General features: G+C 36.0%; 1 protein-coding gene across 2 annotated transcripts in view; it reads left to right on the forward strand.

The window, feature by feature from the left end:
- The window catches only part of PGR (progesterone receptor), a 67,994-nt gene that overhangs the window by 21,388 nt on the left and 26,178 nt on the right, over positions 1-20,428 (forward strand). For both annotated transcript variants that reach the window (XR_011495712.1, XM_044752698.2), the window contains exon 3: positions 8,160-8,276. Coding sequence is in view for 1 of the 2 variants with exons in the window: in XM_044752698.2 (XP_044608633.2) it covers positions 8,160-8,276 (117 nt within the window). In the remaining variant the exon portion in view is untranslated. The remainder of the gene's footprint in view (positions 1-8,159; positions 8,277-20,428) is intronic.

Consider the following 20,428-nt stretch of genomic DNA (forward strand, 5'->3'; position numbering starts at 1 on the left):
ACCTATCTCCTTAGTTATGTAAACCAAAATTGTCCCCAGGCATTGGGCAATGTCCAAGAGAGGGGGTGGGAAAATTGCCTCTACTTGAGAACCACTGGTTTACACTTATATTTCTAGCAACATTAAAACAATTGCCTGATTGTTTTATCCATATATGTGTGTGTGTGTGTATGTGTGTTTCTTCAAAATACCAATATGAGCATAACATCTAACTGTGGGCTAGTTCTTCCATCCTTTGCACAAAATCTTAGTCCAATCCCAGTTTTTCATTGGAAAAATAATCTCATTTCAGTAATCAAAATGCACAGACCAGCCTTATAGTCAAAATTCCAAACTCTCAGCTAACTTAGGCTTTTTCCTTTACTCCAGCTCAGCACTCCCTGGGGCCTAAAGCCTGCAGGGAAGAATGAACAAGATCACCTTCACTGTTTACTCTGCTCACACTCCCAAGCCCCATTAGCAGCTAATCTTTTATCTTTTCAGGGCAAAGATATAGGAATAGGGGTTAAAAGGAAGGACACAGTTATACTTGGCAGGTACATATATGACTGTCACAAGAGTTCTGTGTGTTTAGTGGATGATTATAGCTGACTCTTTCTCGAATAGGATACTTTGGTGGGATTCTCGGGGATATTTCACTGGGAAACTCCAGCTGTAATCCTGTAATGTAGGTGATGCCTCTCTCTTCTCTAGACACTTCTGACTCTGACCCTCAGCCACTGGACTTCAGTGGTCAGCCCTACACAGACTCCTTCTGCTGGATCACAGTGCCCTCTAGGCTGTCCTCTTGGGTGGAACTATTTTTAAAAAGAAAGAAAGAAACTTTTTATTGACATAAATATTTTCAGAAAAGGTCTCAAATTAAAGGTGTAGAGCTTAATGAATTATCACTAAGTAAATGAAACCATGTTACTATCAACCAAGTCAAAAAATTAAAAAATCATTAGCTTCCCAGAAGCCCCCTTGTACCCCTTCTTTTTTTTCCCCTCTCTTTATTTTTTCTCTTTTTTTTCTTTTGAGGAAGATTAGCCCTGAGCTCACATCTGCTGCCACTCCTCCTCTTTTTGCTGAGGAAGGCTGGCCCTGAGCTAACATCCGTGCCCATCTTCCTCTACTTTATATGTGGGACGCCTACCACAGCATGGCGTGCCAAGCGGTGCCGTGTCCGCACCCGGGATCCGAACTGGTGAACCCCGGGCTGCCGAGAAATGGAACGTGTGAACTTAACTGCTGCGCCACCAGGGCGGCCCGTTGTACCCCTTCTAATCACTCCCCAAAAGTAACTACCATCCCAACTTCTAACATCATAGATGGTTTTGACTGTTTGGGAACTTTATATTAATGGGATCATACAGTATTTTTCTATGTCTACTTCTTTTACACAACATTATGCTTATGGAGTTTATTCACATTTAGACATTCATTCTCATTGCTGTATAATAATGCATTGAATAAATAAAATAGTTTGTTTTTCATTATGCTATAGATGACCATTTGGGTTATTTTCACTGTGGGGCTATTATGAACATTGCTCCTGTAAATATTCTTATACAGATCTTTTTTTGCATATGTGCATACCTGTCCTAACAGATGAGTTTTGCATTTGCCTCTCCCTAGACCCTAGGAATTTCACTGATCCTAGACCAGTATTTGTTCCTTGGTACAGATTCCTACAGCAAGTGGAAGTGAAAATTCACCTCCTGTAAAGGCCAAGACTTTTGTTTGTTTTGTTTTTAGTCACGGATGAGTCTTCTCCCCACCCAAAGTTTCGGACAGATTCTTGGCTTCATTGGCATATTCTGAGGAGTGTCTTCTAGCCTTATTCAAGGATGAGATGGCCGTTTGAGATTCTACATTTTATGCAGAGTTCATTTCCTGCCCCTCTCTCCCGGTGGGCCTGAGGTCATGTATCCCAGCCCCTAAGGGCTTCAAACCCCAGTTCTTGGCTCCTGGTCTTATATCTGCATCTGAAACATTCTGGGGCCATTGCTGAGTCCTCTCCAGTTTACCACTCTGGCTTTCATTTCTGGCTTACAGGGATTTCCCTTTTTCTTTTTTTTTTTTTTTGGCCTAGAATGTAATTAAACAGCATGCTTCGTCATAGTTTATCCAGCATTTGTGTGTTTGCAGGTGGAAAGAGTGTCCCCATAAGCACCAGCACACGTTGCCTCAAGCCTCCCTTTTCAGTGGGTCATATTATACTTTCTCTTCTTTGCTGCTTTCTCTCTTGAACATCTGTACTCATTTCTCCTGTTATTTACTACCTATTTCCTCCTCAAAAAAAGCCATGACAAATTGTGACTTCTCTCAAACCAAAGTGAAATATGTTCACTTGTTCTCATATTGAGAGACAACACAAATAATACAGATTTCTTATTTTAAAGGGAAATCTCTTCCTAGCTTATAATAAAGAGATTTCATTTCAATTAAAATAGAATTTTGTTTGTCATGTATCTAAAATTTTTTAAGTCACTAGTCAAATAAAATGATCTAATCACACTTTAATAGTGCTTTTATTTTCACAGAATATGATCTTTTTAGTAATAGTAACACTTGAAGTTATATTAAAATGTTAAAAAAGAGCCATTAGAAACAATATATAAATACAATTATTCACTAATCCCTTTTTTCAGATCATTAAACAGATTTTTCAGAGATAATAAATTCTCTGTTTTTCCAAAGGTAGATGTTAAAAATAAGTTTGTTGAGGCCGACCTGGTGGCATAGTGGGTAAGTTTGCACACTCTGCTTCAGCAGCCCAGGGTTCACAGGTTCAGATTCTGGGTGTGGACCTACACACCACTCATCAAAGCCATGCTGAGACAAAAATAGAGGAAGATTGACATAGATGTTAGCTCAGTGACGATCTTCCTCAAGCGAAAAAAAAAAAGCTTGGTAAGGATTCTACATGTAACTCATGGTTTACTACCATAAAAAGGCAATGAATTTTCTGAAATAAAAGGCCTTCCATAATAAAAATAAATATTGAAAGGTGGCAAATAAAAATCTGGAACAAATGATTTTTTTATTTACTATATATGACAATAAGTAAAATATTATTATAGATGTTACATTGTTGAGTATATTTATGACTATAAGTATAACAATAAATATAATTAGGTATACATGTATTCAACAAGTATTTATTGAACCCTTATTAGACACAAGTGTTACAAGGATCTAAAGACCTACTTCCTACTCTCACAGAACCTAGGCGAAACAAGCACACAGCATTTATAAGAGGAATATATCGAATGTGCAGTTGATACACAGAAGAAATGTCTAGGCCTTTCTGTGATCAGTCAAGTAAGACCAAACTTGAAAGCTGAGTAAGTATTTACCAAGCAGATAAACTCTACTATTGTTTATCATTGTGTCATTCGTCCTGTTTGTGGCGGCCCATAGGTTATAAATACTCCTGAATGTCTTGTAATTCCTGGTGGTGAAGGTGTGGGTAGATAGCAAGGACGTTAGAGAGTGGAATGCACTGTGGGGTTTAATAGAGTGACTTTTTATAGACTTGTATAGTAACAATGTTATGTTGAACTGAGGAGCAGCAACAATATGCAATTGGAGCCATCAATCTGTGATTTATGGGTAATAAGCAAGTGGATCTAGACATGGATGTGTTTTTTGAAACCAGCATATAAATTTGGGACTATTGTCTGAAGAAAAGCGGTAGCAACAGACATCATGCTAGATTTGCCACCACAGTTCAACGTTTTGCACTTTCCAGATAATGTCATGACAGAGCCAGTGCATCTGGGTGTGAGCTTTTTCCATCTGTATACACAGCCGGGTACCTGATGGAGTGACACATGCAATGGAGTGGTTTTTTCTGCATTCCTTGCTTTCTGGGTGGCTCTGAATCCTGGCCAAACGTGGTACAGAGGCAGTGCCTGGGCCCCATGCCAATTATCTTGGTCAGCTGTAGTTGAAACTGGCTGGCTGCAATGTTTCTTAGGCCAAAAAATCTCTTAGAGAAGATTAACCTCCAGCTATACCCCCTATCTTTTGCATGCGTGGTGGTGCATCTGCTTTGCAGTTTTGAAAGCCCAGTGCTAGTGTTAAAGATGACCGTAGCTTAGAGTGGACTAGCTTCCAGGTTTCTATAAGCCATTCCATTCTGTTACAGGCCGTCCATGATGATTTGAGTCACGCCAATATCTTAAGGTAGTGACTTCATGCCAGTAGCCTTAATTATCAGAAATTTTCTCTCCCACTCAAATGTCAAATTTTGAAATGCTCAGCTCCCCCCCCAAGAGTTATAAGAATTGCATTCTATTTCATAACTATAATTTCCTCATTTATAGGTAAATAACATTTAAATTTATTTAGTACTTATCAATATCCTTTCACACCAGACTTCCTCCCTCATGCGTTCTCTATTGTAATTCATTTATTGTTGGCTAGGCTACATCTGTAGGAACCTCTTTAGGAAGAGTATATAGGGGTATTATTTCCTGATTTTATGCATATTTGAGAATGTCTTTCTGTTGCTTTTAAAACTGAATAACTTGACTCAGTATAGAATTCTTGGGTCACATCTAGAACAGGATTTTGGGATGTGATAATTATCGTAGACATTCATTAAGTACTTGCTATGTGCCAGACTATTCTAAGTACTACATGACTTCATTTAATCCTTAGATACAACCCTAGGTACTAATATTATCTTCATTTTACTTGCCAGAAGTCACCCAGCTAATAATTAGTGAGGTTGAAATTCAAACTTAGGCAATATTGCCCCAAAGTCCATACTCTTAAATTCCTGTACTACCTCTCAGGTCAATTAAGCTAAAAAGTCTAGCTGTGTGACTTTAAGCATGTTACTTAACTTCTCTGTGCGTAGGTTAACTCTCTATAAAAGGTACCAATAATACCTCCCAAGGTGGCAGTGATGATTAAGTGAGTTAATACATGCAAGTTGCTTATAACAGAGCTTGTAAATAGCTTATAAATGCTTAATAATTGTCTGTTGCTGTTATTATTATCTTATGGATAGTAAGCTGCAGATCTGAGCTTTGAACAAGCAGTCTGACTTCAGCAACAGCTCTTCACACTACAGTATCGACAACTAAGATGGCATTTCAGTTAAGTGAAGAAAAGGGATTATTCAAAAAACAGTGTTGGGACATATTCGATAAATACACAATAAATACTTGTTGAATTAATGAGAGTTCTGTAAAAGTATGTATATATTCACTTAACTAATATTAACAAATAGATATTACACACTCTCTAGGTCTGTATAGACAGACTGGAAGGAAACATAAAAATGAAAATAGTTTCATGGTAATGAGATTGTAGATGATTTTCTGTTTTGAATTTCCTTAATTTGTTACAAACTTTCTCTAATAATACAATTTATGAAATAAACAATTTAACCAGATAATCACTAAATGTTTTTTCATATATATTGAGTTTGAGGCACCTACAGAGAGATGGTTGGAAGGTGAGAGCTCAGCATGAGAGCTTGCAGCCATGAGAAGATGGCAAGACCATCCCCATAGTGTGAACAGTGGAATACAACGTATAACGAATAGGCAAAGGAGGAGGGATTGGCCAAGCGAACTTCAGAGGAACTTGGAAAGATAGATGAAGAGTCAGAAGAGACATGCCCCCAAACACAAAGCAGGGGGGCTGGTGGGAGAGAAATCACCAGTGGCACATTAGACAGAAAGTCAGGAAAAGAATCTACAGCATTTAGAAATGTGGAAATCTTTGATGACGTCACACACTTTATAAAAACAGTGAACATATAAGCCAAATGACATAATGCTGAGGAGTAAAAGAAGTTGAGTAATTAGAGATTGCAAATGAAGATGACTTTTCAACAATTTAGATGACCGAGAAAGGGATGGGCTCAGAAAGAATTTAGAGTGAGATAAAATTTCTTTCTTTTCTTCTTTTTGCTGGAATCTTTTGAAATGGAAAAACGAGGAGAAAGTACAACATCGTTGAAGAGGGAGAGACTAAAGATCTTAGGAGAGAAAGGGGAAAATTGATGGGACAGGATTTGAAAGCAGGTGGGAAGGAATGGTTTCAGGAGTGTAGACTGAGAGCCCTGGCAAGGAGGACTCTCCCTCTGAGACACTGAAGGAGGAGGTGCTGTTGTAAATCTTTTAAGAAATAGAAAAGAGACAAGTCAGCAGCATTCCAGCTGATGGCCTTTCAGGCTTTTTTCCTGTATACCTGTGACCTAGATGTAGCGAGTAGATCAGCCTCCCTTCAAACAGCAGCTTCATCCATGTGCGCTGTTTGTTTAATTTCGTTCTCTGTATAGGATGGAAAATTTTACTCCCTATTTTCTGTTCTCCCTTCTTTTGAGAAATCAGTGTAGGGCCTAGATAAACGATACATGATAGATAGATAGATAGAAATAGATAGATAGGTAAACTCATACACACTTTACTCCCATGGTCATTCCTATAGCCTGCAAATATAACTTGTGGTCAAAAATAAACTAGAGTCAAAATAAAACAGAAAGTAGCATGCAATACACTCTGCTAACCTAGTGGGCATAGCTGTGCAGCTTCATAACTATCCTTTATTAGGAGGAAAGCCCAGGACTCCTAAACAAGAAAATGAACACTAGTATATGAGAGTACATGCACATAAGTTCATGGAGGAATATATTTTTAAGAAAAGACCATCTGGGGCTGGCCTAGTGGTGTAATGGCTAACTTTGCACTCTTGGCTTCAGCAGCCCATGCGTTTGAGGATTTGGATCCTGGGTGTGGACCTACACACTACTCATCAAGCCAAGCTGTGGCGCTGTCCCACATACGAAATAGAGGAAGACTGGCACAGATGTTAGCTCAGTGTCAATCTTCCTCAAGCAAAAAGAGAAGAATTGGCAACAGATGTTAGCTCAGGGCCAATCTTCCTCACCAGAAAGAAAGAAAAAAAAAAAGACCATCTGTGCTTTTCCAAAAATGCTCCAGATCAAGACCATTCTGTTATTAGCTATCCCATAGATGTGGCCTTTTTGTCTTTTGCCTTTTGGTCATATACTTTCCTGTGTTTGATTAAGCACACATGTAAGGTACCTCTGTGTTCCTAAACTACAAACTTTGGCCAGAAGAGTGAATCTGATTTTAAGGTCAACTAATGGAAAATACTATAGGGAAATCCCATTATGTTGACGACTATTTTTCATGCTTAAAAAGTAGAAGTAAGCTGATGATGTTAAAAGACTCACAGTCTGTTTGATAAGAATTTATTGGAAAATGAGTGCCAAATAAGCAAATTTTGCAGTTAATTAGTATTTACATGTTTAAGCTGAAATATTTTTTATTTTTGTTCAATCTAAATAAATTAGATTGTTTCATGCCTTATTAAATAGGACATATTTGTGGCTTAAAAATCATTGTTGCATATTAAATTCATAGTCCAGACCTTTTGAAGGCTGTAAGTAATTTCCTCTACACAAATACCCAGGGGTCACATGTTCTATCCATGTTTCTTCTATAATTCTTCTGTCCTCTCCTTCATTGAGTACTTCTCATTGTTTTAAGTTGTGCTCCCTTTATCATTATTTCTATTTATCATGTTTTCTAATTTGTGGCCAAAATAACCTGGGCAAATAAAGTCAGTACAATCAGTGACTTTTTTTTCCCATGCTATTCACAATTATTAGACCCTTTAAGAGTGAGCTGGCTCCAGGGTTTTCTAATAGAATTAACCATATAGGTTTTATAAAAGGTCTGTTCCAGAGATCTCTTTAATTCTTTAGTCTGTACCTGTTCTTTTGAAGGTTTAGATGCCAGAAAGAAAAGGTTTTACTAGAGCTTGACTATCTTATATAACTAATGCTTATCAGTAACATGTAGGTAATTTTGAAATAGTAGAAAGGTCTGAGGGCATTCATATGCTGATACCATTAAGAAGATGCACCGAAATCTTGTACAAAAGATTTTTAGAGGAGCCCTGGAATTGATTTCTAAGCTGTATTCACCTCATTTGCACCCCTGAAGGCATCGGTAGAGTATTGGCAGCTTTGTCGCATCACCAACATTCAGTCACGCCAAGCAAGATGCTGGCTGGGACAGTCATGCCCTTGCTGATGTGTACCGATCCTTTTTCAGTTGTCATTGCATAAAATTTCCGGTGGTCTTTAGATATTGTAAATAATTTTTACTTTTTTTGTTTTTTAGGGCAACATAACTATTTATGTGCTGGAAGAAATGACTGCATTGTTGATAAAATCCGCAGAAAAAACTGCCCAGCATGTCGCCTTAGAAAGTGCTGTCAGGCTGGCATGGTCCTTGGAGGTAATGCTGACGTTTTCATCAATAATATTCCATCTAATATTTACATTTTAAAACTGTGCCAGAAAATCCTAGATTTCTCATTTATCTTTGTTCTTGCTTTGCTTTTTCTGTTTTGATTATTAGTGTCTGACTGAAGCAACCAACACCATCCTGTTAACTTTATAGATTTTCATCATCTTGAGGCTGTTATGAGAAGTACTAAACCTTCTTCTGTCTATATTGCCTATAAGTAGATAATATGGAAAGTTTGCAACCTCTCATCAAGTAACATGGATTGGAGTCTAGGCTCTGCCGCTCACTGCCTATGTGGCCTTGAGTAGGTCACTAACCCTTTATGGGCATCAGTCTCCTTATCTGTAAAATGAGAGCACTTAAGTTCCTTCCAGCTCTAAAATTGGTTCTGTGAGTTGGTCAAGTACATTAATCTCCATCTCTCTCTCTCTACATCAGTCCCTCCCATCCTACTTTCTTCTCTCTTTAAATAACTTCCCATTCTCTTTAAATAGCTATATATTGAGCCCTTACTACTTACCAGGTACTAAACTAAGTTCTCTTTACTTGTGATTGTCTAGTCAAATTCTCTATTTCTTCCTGATTCAGTTTTGTATGATACTAAGAATTTATCCATTTCTTCTGGGTTATACAATTTGTTGGCATATAGATTTTCATAGTATTCTCTTATAATCCTTTGTATTTCTGTGGCAGCCATTTTAATTTCTCCTCTTTCATTTCTAATTTTATTTATTTGAGCCTTCTCTCTTTTTTTTTTATTGAGTCTGGCTATAGGTTTGCCAATTTTGTTTATCTTCTTAAAGAACCACCTCTTAGTTTCATTGATCCTTTCTATTGTTTTTTTAGTTTCTATTTCACTTATTTCTGCTCTGATTTTTATTGTTTCCCTCCTTCTACTGACTTTGGCTTTGTTTGTTCTTCTTTTTCTAGTTCTTTATGTATAGTTTAAGATTACTTATTTGAGATTTTTCTTGTTTGTTGAGGTGGGCCTGTATTGCTATAAATTTCCCTCTTAGTACTGCTTTTCCTGCATCCCATAAGAGTTGGTTTGTTTTGTTTTCATTTTCATTTGTCCCCAGGTGTTTTTTATTTTTAATTTCTCCTGTGACTTCTGCATTGATCCAATGGTTGTTCAGTAGCATGTTGTTTAGTCTCCACATATTTGTGACTTTCCCAGCTTTTTCCTTGTAGTTGATTTCTCATTTCAGAGCCTTGTGGTTGGAAAAGATACTTGATATGATTTCAATCTTCTTAAGTTTATTGAAGCTTGCCTTGTTCCTCAACATATGGTCTATCTTTGAGACTGTCTCATGTGTGCTAGAGAAGAATGTATAGTCAGCTGTTTTTGGATGGACTGTTCTACATATATCTATTAAGTCCATCTGGTCTAGTGTTTCATTTAAGGCCATTGTTTTGTTATTGACTTTCTGTCTGGATGATCTATCCATTGATGTAAGTGGGGTATTGAGGTCCCCTACTGTTATTGTGTTGCTGCAAAAATTCTCCCTTTAGGTCTGTTCATAGTTGCTTTATATACTTTGGTGCTCCTGTGTTAGGTGTATATATATGAATAACTATGTCCTCTTGGTGGAATATCCCTTTTATCAATATATAATGCCCATCTTTGTCTCTCATTATCGTTTTTCTCTTGAAGTCTGCTTTGTCTGATATAAGTATGGCTGCATCCGCTTTCTTTTGTTTGCCATTTGCTTGGAGTGTCATCTTCCATCCCTTCCCTCTGAGCCTATGTTTTTCTTTAGAGCTAAGATGTGTTTCCCCAGAGGCAGCAAATTGTTGGGTCTTGTTTTTTAATCCATCCAGCCATTCTGTGTCTTTTGATTGGTGAAATCAATCCATTTATGTTTAGAGTGATTATTGATATATGAGGCTTAATATTGCCATTTTATCTCTTGTTTTCTGGCTGTTCTGTATTTCCATTGTTTCTTTTCCCTAGTATTTCTGACTACTATTTCAGTTTGGTGGTTTTCTGTGATGGTTTTTTTCAATTTTCTCTTTATTTTGTGATTTGTGACTCTGCTCTGAATTTTTGTTTTGTGGTTACCATGAGGTTAGTATAAAAGACCTCATAGATGAGATAGTTCATTTTCTGATAAGCTCTTATCTCCATTAGCCCAAGCAGGTTTCATCCCTTTCGCCTTCCCCTTCTGTGTTTCTGTTGTCACAAATTATTCTGTTTTCTGTTGTGAGTTTGTGACTAACTTGAAGTGTTTGTGGTTATTTTTGGTGTTTTCTTTCCCTTTATCTTTTATGTTATAATTATTTGCTAACTTAGTCCGATAGTGAGCTGCAATTTTCTGATTTTGTCTATTTATCTCCTTGCTCAAAGCTTTGTAAACCTTTGCCTTTTGGTTTCAGGAAGGAGGGCTCCCTTCATTATTTCTTGTAAGGCAGGTCTAGTGCCGATAAACTCCCTTGGGTTTTGTTTATCTGACAAAGCTTTTATTTCTCCGTTATATCTGAAGGATAATTTTGCTGGATAGAGTATTCTTGGCTAATAGATTTTGTCTTTCAGTACTTTGAGTATATCATTCCATTCCCTCCTAGCCTGTTAGGTTTCTGCTGAGAAATCCACTGAAAGCCTGATAGGGGTTCCTTTTTATGTTATTTTCTTCTCTCTTGCCACCCTTGATATTTTTTCTTTGTCATTGACTTTTGACAGTTAATGTTATATGCCTTGGAGAAGGTCTTTTTGCATTGATGTAATTAGGAGTTCTGTTGGTTTCATATACTCGTATGTCCAGTTCCTTCCCCAGGTTTGGGAAGTTCTCAGCTATTATTTCTTTGAACAAGCTCTCTGCTCTTTTCTCCCTGTCTTCTCCTTCTGGGATAGCCATAGCTATAATCCGTATGTTACTTTTCCTAATTTATTCGGTTATTTCTTGAAGAATATCTTCATTTTTTTAAAATCTTAGCTCTCCCTTTCCCTTCACCTGAACCATTTCTAGGTCTCTATCTTCAAGGTCACTAATTCTCTCTTCCATAAAGTCTACTCTTTTTTTTATGCTTCTAAATTATTTTTTTAATCTCATTAATTGTGTTCTGTGTATGCAGAATTTCTGTTTGGTTTTTTTCTTACGGCATCAATCTCTTTGGTGAAGTATTCCTTCTGTTCATTAATTTTATTCCTGAGCTCATTGAACTGTCTTTCTGAGTTTTCTTGTAACTCAGTGAGTTTCTTTATGATAGCTATTTTGAATTTCCTGTCAGTTAGATTGTAGTCTTCTGTAAGTTCAGATTTGGTTTCTGAAGAGTTATCATTTTCCTTCTCTTCTGCAGTGTTACTGTAGTTCTTCATGGTGTTTGATGAATTAATCCTCTGCCAGCTCACTTTTGGTAGTAATCACCTTTTCTTATTTGGGTACAGCTTTGGTTTCTTTGGTTCTGGTCACCTGAGTCTTGTGTTTCTCTACTGGCTCTCTATAGGTTCGGATGCTCCTTCACATAATCTAACAGTTTTATTATTTATCCTGTAAGACTGTAAGAGTTTGTCTTTGTGATTCCCCATAATATAACATATGTATATATGTATATTATATGTATATAGCATAACATAGAACATATATCCCATAATATAACAATATAACAATATAACATAACTTACTGCATTATTAATTATTTAATTATGAAATATATCAAACCTACCAAAAATATTTAAAATAAACACCTGTGCATCCACCACTCAATTTTTTTTTTTTAAAGAATTTATTTTTTCCTTTTTCTCCCCAAAGCCCCCTGGTACATAGTTGTATATTCTTCGTTGTGGGTCCTTCTAGTTGTGGCATGTGGGACGCTGCCTCAGTGTGATTTGATGAGCAGTGCCATGTCCGCACCCAGGATTTGAGCCAATGAAACACTGGGCTGCCTGCAGCGGAGCATGTGAACTTAACCACTCAGCCATGGGGCCAGCCCCTCCACCACTCAGTTTTTAATATCAGATCTTTTTTCATATTTTCTTCATTTTTGTTGTATTTTGTAGGGAACTACAGATATTTGAAGCTTCTGGTATATCCTTTCCTAAACCCATTAGATTCATTTCTTCCTCACAGATAACCACTATGGTGAATTATTGCTTAACATCTTCATACTTGTAACTTATGTCCATGAATCCTTACCTAATACAGTATTATTCTGACTATTTTAAAACTTTATATAGATGGCATCACACTCTACATGTACTTCTTAAACTTGCTTTTTTCACTCAATGCTGTGTGAAATTTTTTTTGAGATTTATTTATATTTATTTATGTAGCTAGGATTTCATTTTAACTTCTCTATGATACTTCATTTTGTGAACATTCCACAGTGCTTTTCCTTCTTGTGTTAACAGATACTTATTTCTAATTTTTGATGATTTTAAAATGTGTACCAGTAAGCATTTTTGTACCTGTATCTTTGTGAATGTGTTTGAGAAATTCTCTAGGCTATTTATCTACAAAGGAAATTTCTAGATTTATTGTATCTTCCTAAATGTTACCTAATCACCAAATCACTCTCCAAAAGTGTTTCCTTCCAGCAGTGATTTGAGAGTTTTTCTTACCATGCATCCTCACTTATACTTGGTGTTTTCAGACTTTTTAATTTTTCTAATTTAATGGGCATAAAATTGGTATCTAATTTTGGTTTGATTTGTATGTCCTTTATTAGTGGTAAGGCAAATGCTGCTTCATATATTTATTGGCCATTTGTATTTCCTCTTCCATGAATTGGCTCTTCATATCTATTAGCCATTTTTCAACTGGATTCTCTGTCTTTTTTTATATTGATTCATAGAATTTACCTATATTCTCTATACTAATTCATTGTTAGTTACATGCAGTCTATGTCTTGACTTTTTACTGTTTATGATCTTTTTCCTAATTTTTGTATAATCACATATATTAATATTATCCCTTTATATCCTTTCCTACCCTGAAATCCTACTGATAATATACTAAAAATCATCTAAAATCTTAAAAGTTTGTTTTTTTGCATTCATGTCCTTAACCTACCTCCAAGTATTATTTTATGTAGGGAGGCAAGAATCTAACTTTATTTTATTTTCCATATGGATAACCAGTTGCCCAAGCATATTTACTGACACAAGGGTCTTCAGATTGTTTTGATAGTGCACTCCTATATAAGTAAAAATGTTCTGAGTCTCCTTCCCCAACATACATCTATTTACAAGTAAATGATACGTATGCACTACAATCAAATTATATGTTATTGATGGTTAATTTCTTTTTATTTCCTTACAAAAAACTGTTCGTAGTAACTGTAATATTTTTCTAACAATACCCCAATTACAAATTCCACATGCCACCTCTGTCATGTATCTAATTTCCATGTGTTTGCTCCTCTTCCTGGTTTCTCTATTCTATCCCATTGTAGCTCCCTACACCACTACCATACTCTCTGAAATAATAGCTTTATACATCTTGATGCCTAGTAGAATGTCTCCCTAATTTACACTTCTTCAAAATTGGCTTCAAAGTTGATTTTCTTGACCCTCTGAATTGTTCTTTTAAAATGATGCTTAAAAGGTTTATTCCAGTGGTGTCTAACACTTAAAATCATGAGTTCTCACCCCCAGGAATTAGATCTGTATCAAGTTTCTTTGCCTCTTTTTTCTATCAGATAATCTCTACAAACCTTCCAAACTATCACTGATTGAAGTTATTTCAAATTAATTTGTCTTGCCCAAACAACTCATTGTCACTCAAAATAATTTGGAGAGTTCCATTATATTAGATGGCTTATATGGACTAATCTATAATGCAGTATCTTTTCTGAGGGATAATTCTGGGATTTAAAAAAATAAAACCCCTTACTGTATTCCGGTATATGTGAAAGATTGATTCAATTATATGTTATCTTTGATCAGCATCACAAACTGAGAAATATGATATTGGTGCATTTAATTATTTCCTAAGTGGATCTGCTCATAGGTTTATTAGAAAGAAGCTGGCAACATACTCTGATATATCATTGTCTTGATATTGTTCTACCTGGGAGAGTCAGTGACAAAAGTCTGGAGAATCAAGGATCCAATTCTTGTAAACCAGGAAGAAGGTAGTCAGTTTATAGGATTAGATTCTACTTGCTAGTCCTGTATTAAATTTCTGGAGTAAGGGGGAGTATACTTGTGGTCTATTGAGAATTAAAGCCTTCTTTTGAATGATAATCAGGGTTGCCCCTGGTTGGATTCTTCCACAGTTAGAAGAATTCCACTGAAGTAATAATTGTCTACACACTACGGAAAATGGAGCCCACGTCCTTTTCCTTCCTCCCTCTTTTCCTCCCTCTCTTCTTTCCTTCCTCCATTCTTTCTTCCTTCTTTCCTCATGTTTGTCACTACTTCTTGAGGTTTCTCATTTCTGATATAGAGACCATTTGAATAACAAAAGATGAAACAAGAGAGAATATTGAAAAACTTTTAAAAGACTTAATAAAATCTATGATACAATATCAGAGGTCAGAACTATTAATGTTTTGGCATGTCATAACATAGATTTTACAGGCTGTTCTTATCTGCTTCAGCAGCTATGTGCTGGTTATAAGAATTATGTTTGAGTTATTTGGTCTCTCAGTTGCATATGATTCTTGTTTTTAATGAATCACATTGCTTACCTTCACTGGGTCACAGTGAACTTCTGCATTTTGTTCATTGCTACAGAGGAGGAAAGACAGTTACACCCTGAAGGATGGTAATATATCTTCTAATTTAGGTGTTCTTCTTCTAACTTCTTTTCTTTGGAAAACATTTTTGTGTAATGACTCACAAAAAAATTCTGAAACAAATACAACTCTGTTTTGCATTTGTAGTAAAAATGCTGAACTATTATAAAGGTAATTATCTCTTTCAATAATAAATTGCTTTCTACATAAAGGATGATTAAATTCATAGTTATGTTTGCTGAATTTTTTTTTAAGCTAGAGAGTATTTTTATAGCGTCGTTATTTATCTTTTTTTTTTTTTTGGTAGAGAGCCTTATCCTTAAATTTTAAAAGGTTATATTAGCAAGCCAGTATCTCTCCTACCTCCTCCTAGACTCATCCCCACTTCTCTTGACAAAGAGAATAACTTTCTGAGCTACAGAATATGAGTTGTATAGTAAAGTGGGTGTTTTTTCCTCCTGCTATACTCAAAGCCAACAAAGCCTCAATTTCTTTTCTGAAGAATTCCAAAATTCCTGAATTTGGGGCACTGAACAGTACATTTTTTGGAAATATAGCAGCCTAGTCTATGCCTTTAATTACTATAAAAACTGAAATCATCTGCCCTCTCTTTAATGCAGGAATTGGTATGGGTGATGCCTGCCACTTACGTGTTTAGACCTTTCATCGTATTCCTCTTATGAGCATCTCGTTTTTCTTAGTGAGGAAGATTGTCCCTGAGCTAACATCTGTGCCAATCTTCCTCTTTTTTGTATGTGGGACACCGTCACATCATGGCCCAATGAGCACGTGCAGGTCCATGCCCGGGATTCAAACCTGCGAACCCCAGGCCGCTGAAGCAGAGTGTGTGAACATAACCCCTACACCACTGGACTGGCCCCATGAGCATCTCATTTTCTATCCAAACCCTGGTCTTTGACTCAGCACACCTCAGGGACAGTACCTCTCATACGGCTTCCACCATTCCCTGCATGGAAGCCTTCAGCCAAACAATGTCTTCTGGTCACTGCCTGATTGTTCACCCTGAACGCCATCCCACACACAGTGGATAAGGACATTCTTTAGAATATTCATGATCACTTCTTTGCTTAAAGATTTTTTGGTTTTGTTTTCCTTTTTTTTTTTCATTTCTAGGGATTGCTTTTATGGCTGTCTGCTAGAACTGTTCAATCTATCAATACCTCCTGTTTTCTAGACCCAGAAAACAGTCAGGATTGAGGAGTACAAAAATTCCCCTCCGTTTGCAGTCTGACTTTATTTGAATAATTGAGACATTTACTCTTTAAAAAATATCAACTCAAGGCTGGCCCCATAGCTGAGTGGTTAAAAAGTTCCACACGCTCTGCTTCAGTGGCCCAGGGTTTGCAGGTTTGGATGCCAGGTGTGGACCTACTCCACTCATCAGCCATGCTGTGGAGGCATTCCACATACAAAGTGAAAGATTGGTGCAGATGTTAGCTCAGGGCTAGTCTTCCTCAAGCAATAAAAAAAAAAAAAAAAGAGGAGGATGGGCAATGGATGTTAGCTCAGGGTGAATCTTCCTCACCAAAAAAAAAAAAAAAAAAAAAAATCAAGTCTAGTATAGTTTTTTGGCAAATACCTATTTCAATTTTATATTTCCTATTATCTAGTATCTGTATTTTTTTAAAAGGTGTAGATACAGGCACATTGTTTTGATCTGGGAAGTAGAGGTGGATCCTGAAAAAGGAAAAGCAAGCTAAATCAGTGCTGTGAGCGGTTGTTAGAGCGTAGTCCCAAGGGACTGATACAGCAACATCGATCATCCTTTTGCTAATCCAAAGTAAGAAATGTATCTAGACATAATTTCTTACAGCTAGTGTTGGGATAATTGCCTGTAAGTCCACCCGAACTACAGTGATACTTATCATGACTCTCACAATGCTAAAGGACTTGCTCAATTCCCTAATTGCCTGCTGATCTTTACCCTCTATTTCTTCATCCAATTCCCAGAAAACTTGCTGGCTGCCATAAAACTTATATTTTAATATGAAACGTGATACTCTTCCTTTGCTTTTATGCCACAGCTTCAGTGTTATCACATGAACATCTTATGTCATCCATTTAATATAAAATATTTTTTGCCAGAACTAAAAACAAATAGCAGAAAGATAGGCCACAGGAAAGTAAACAGGGCTCATTTCAGAACACAATCCAGAATTAGTAATCAATATGAGTCTATTCAGTCTAATACATTTACCTACGTTTACCTGTTTGCTCAGTTTTTTTCCAACTCAAACCCTTCATTCAGTTTCCTTATTTTTGAAATAAATTTTTTGTAAGTTCCTTCTGTGGGAATTTATTAAGATAAATTTGTTTTCACTGAAACTATCTTTATGTCAACTTCATTTTTGAATGATGATTTTGCTGATTATAACATTTAGCTTGACTTTTTTTTTCCTCCAGACCTTAAAGATGTTAGTCTACTATCTTCTGGCTTGTATCATTTTTCTGAGAATGCTCTTGTAGATCTAATAGTTGTTTCTTTGAGGCAATATTTTCTATATTTTTGTATAAAATGTTTTTATACTTGGTTCTCCAATTTCACTATAATGTAACCAGTTGGAAATTTAGTTTTATTTGTTCTATTTGGAAATCATCATGATTCCTAAATCTGAGAACTTATGTCTTTCACAAATACCAGGAGGATCAAAACCATCCTGGTATTCTTCGAATATTGCTTCTCTCCTTATTGCCTCCTCTACCTTCAGACCTCTTATTAGACATGTATTAGGTTGGCCCATTCTCTCTTCTATGTCTCTCTGTCTTATTTAATATTTCTCATATCCTTATCTGTCTGTGCTATATTCTGTGTAATTTAGTCAGTTCTGTCTTCCAGTTTACCATTCCTTCATTTTAATGATGGTATATTTTGTTTTAGACATTCTACTTGTTTCTTTCATAAATTTGTCCATTTCTTTCTACTAGCTTTTCTTTTTCTATTTTCGTTCTTTATCATGTATCCTTAATAATTATAAACATACCTATTGCAAATATTTGTATTCATAATTCTAAATTCATAATTGCGAAGTCCCATAACTCTGGATCTAATTATGCCATTGTGGTATGGTGGTAAAAAAAACAAAACAAACAAACCCACCCTGATTATTTATAGGGTTTCCCAATGATTGTGGTGTAAATACTCCTTTATAGCAAATTTCAAGTTACCAATGTTTTAACAATTGGCTCTCAAAATTAATCTAAGTACTTAACAATAAGTTTTCGTAAGCCAGTATGAGCCAAATCCACCACTCTATTTATTATCTCTGCTACTTCTCACTCATTATGCCTTTTGTAATTTTGGATTATAAGCTCACGTTTGGCAGAGTTTAATTTTTTTGAACTCCTGTGTGGCTTTAATAGAGAGAGCTTTTCTCCAGAGAGAATTTTCATTCTATTCTTCAGGCACCTCAGGGATTTCATCCGTGAAGGACCACTTTTCCTGTTGAATTTTGCCTCTAAGTTTCCCATACTTTGTGTGTAGAATAATTTCAAGTTACAAACCTGTGTGACGGAGGCCTATGAATTAGGAAGGATCAGAGGAGACTTTTTTCTCATGCTGAGCCAAGGATGAAACAGACATGCTTCCTTCTCACATCCCTTTGTCAGTGGATAGAAGTTTTCTTCATTTTGGACTTCTTGATATTTTACTGATTTTTTGAGGAGCTTAGATATGCATTTAAAAGGCTGTTAGTTATGTTTTATCCATCCTTTTTTAGGTGTTCTAGAGAAGGTGGTGTATCTTATCTAATCTTCTATACTGCCAGTAAAGGAAGTTTATGTAGAACTTTATGCCAATTTTAATCAAATATATTAACTCCACCTTAAAAGTTTAAATTTTATCAATAGATTAGAAAAAGATTTTTAAAACACCTCTGTAGGTGATGGTATAGTATTTAATAAGAGTAAAGGTGCAAAGTCAGAACAAGTGGAGTTAGATTTCAACTTCCCCACTAATAGCTGTGGGACGTCAGGCACACACCTTAACCTCTACACATCTCTATTTTCTTTTCTATTAAGACCACATAATAAGAGTTATTATGGGGTAAACAGAATGATACATCTAAAGCATAGAGCATAGTGTCTGGCATATAAAAAGGTTTAGTCAGTGGTGGCTTAAAATATCTTATGTCTTGAAGCCATTTATGCAAACATTATCAGTGGCAAAATAAAGATTTAACTTTGATGTAAAACATATTCTTGTATCTTCTAAAAGTTTTTAATTATTTATTTGTAGGAACCTTTGAAAAATCAATGCAGATATCTTTGATCTGAAATTAATTTGTAGAATCATATCTAGTGCAGGTGCTCAATTAATTTAATAGTTATTAAGTATTGTTATCATATATATTTATGTTCTTAAACTATACATTTCCCATGGAAACATAATCAGAAGGAAAATGTGTATATTTTCATATGGTAGAAAAGTTTTCTAAATGATTGAAAACATTTCTCAGTTGAAGGTTTTTTTTTTCTTTAGAGGGGAATGTCCTATTTGTTTTGGCTTTTAGAAGTGCTTTGATAAGCTGTTTGGGGCCCCAGGAGCATGCTGATGTTACAAGAGATATTTGCTAATTTGATCTACCAAAGGCAAAAAGGAAGATGTGTTGCTTAGGATGGGAAGGTAAAAGAAGTGAGCTGACAAAGGGAGATGAGACTGAGAAGCTTACTGTGTGTACTACTTTCTTGGCCTCCCAAATCTTCACTAAAATTCTATTAAAACATGGAAAATCTGTGGTATGAGCCCCTTGTCTCTCAAATCTGCATACAGTGCCATTGTCTTTAGGCATCTAATGAAACTGAAGAGAGATGTGAGACTAATTTTTATCATTTCTTGGTACAGAGTAAGCCCTCTCTGATCTGAAAATTTGTCTTCTAATATATTAGCTAAGTATTCTCTTAATGTTAACTTCAAAGATTTTTTCTGTTTCATGTTTTCCTCTCCTTTTTTATGATCCCCAGTAATAATCTATGTGTTGGCTTTCTGGTTTCTGTTTTCTATATCTGTTATCTTTACTCACTTTTACTCCTTTTATACTTCATTTCGTGATTTTTCTCAAAATCTCAAAGTCTAAACTTCATGTCACTGATTTAGTTTTTTACACTAGTGATGTGGATTAAGGCTGCTCCAGGTAGAGAAGCCCAAGGTGACCTGGCCTACATGCTGAACTATATGACCCGGTGGATTTTTATGGTATGAATTAGGGCTGCCCCAGGGAAAGAAGCCCAGGGCATCCTCACCTACATGCCGATCTATATGACCAGATTCGTATCTAAAGTTATATGACCACACAATAACCAGACCCCATCTGCACTGAAATCATTTAATGACTTTTTACATCATCTTTTCTTTTTCCAGTAAAAATAAGTCATGTACCCATGCCTTATAAATTTAGCCCTAACCTCAACTCAGGGCAGCAGCAGGAGCTCTGACTGCCCATGGG

This window comes from Equus asinus, chromosome 20, assembly GCF_041296235.1.
Source record: "Equus asinus isolate D_3611 breed Donkey chromosome 20, EquAss-T2T_v2, whole genome shotgun sequence".
Classification (NCBI taxonomy): Eukaryota; Metazoa; Chordata; class Mammalia; order Perissodactyla; family Equidae; genus Equus; species Equus asinus.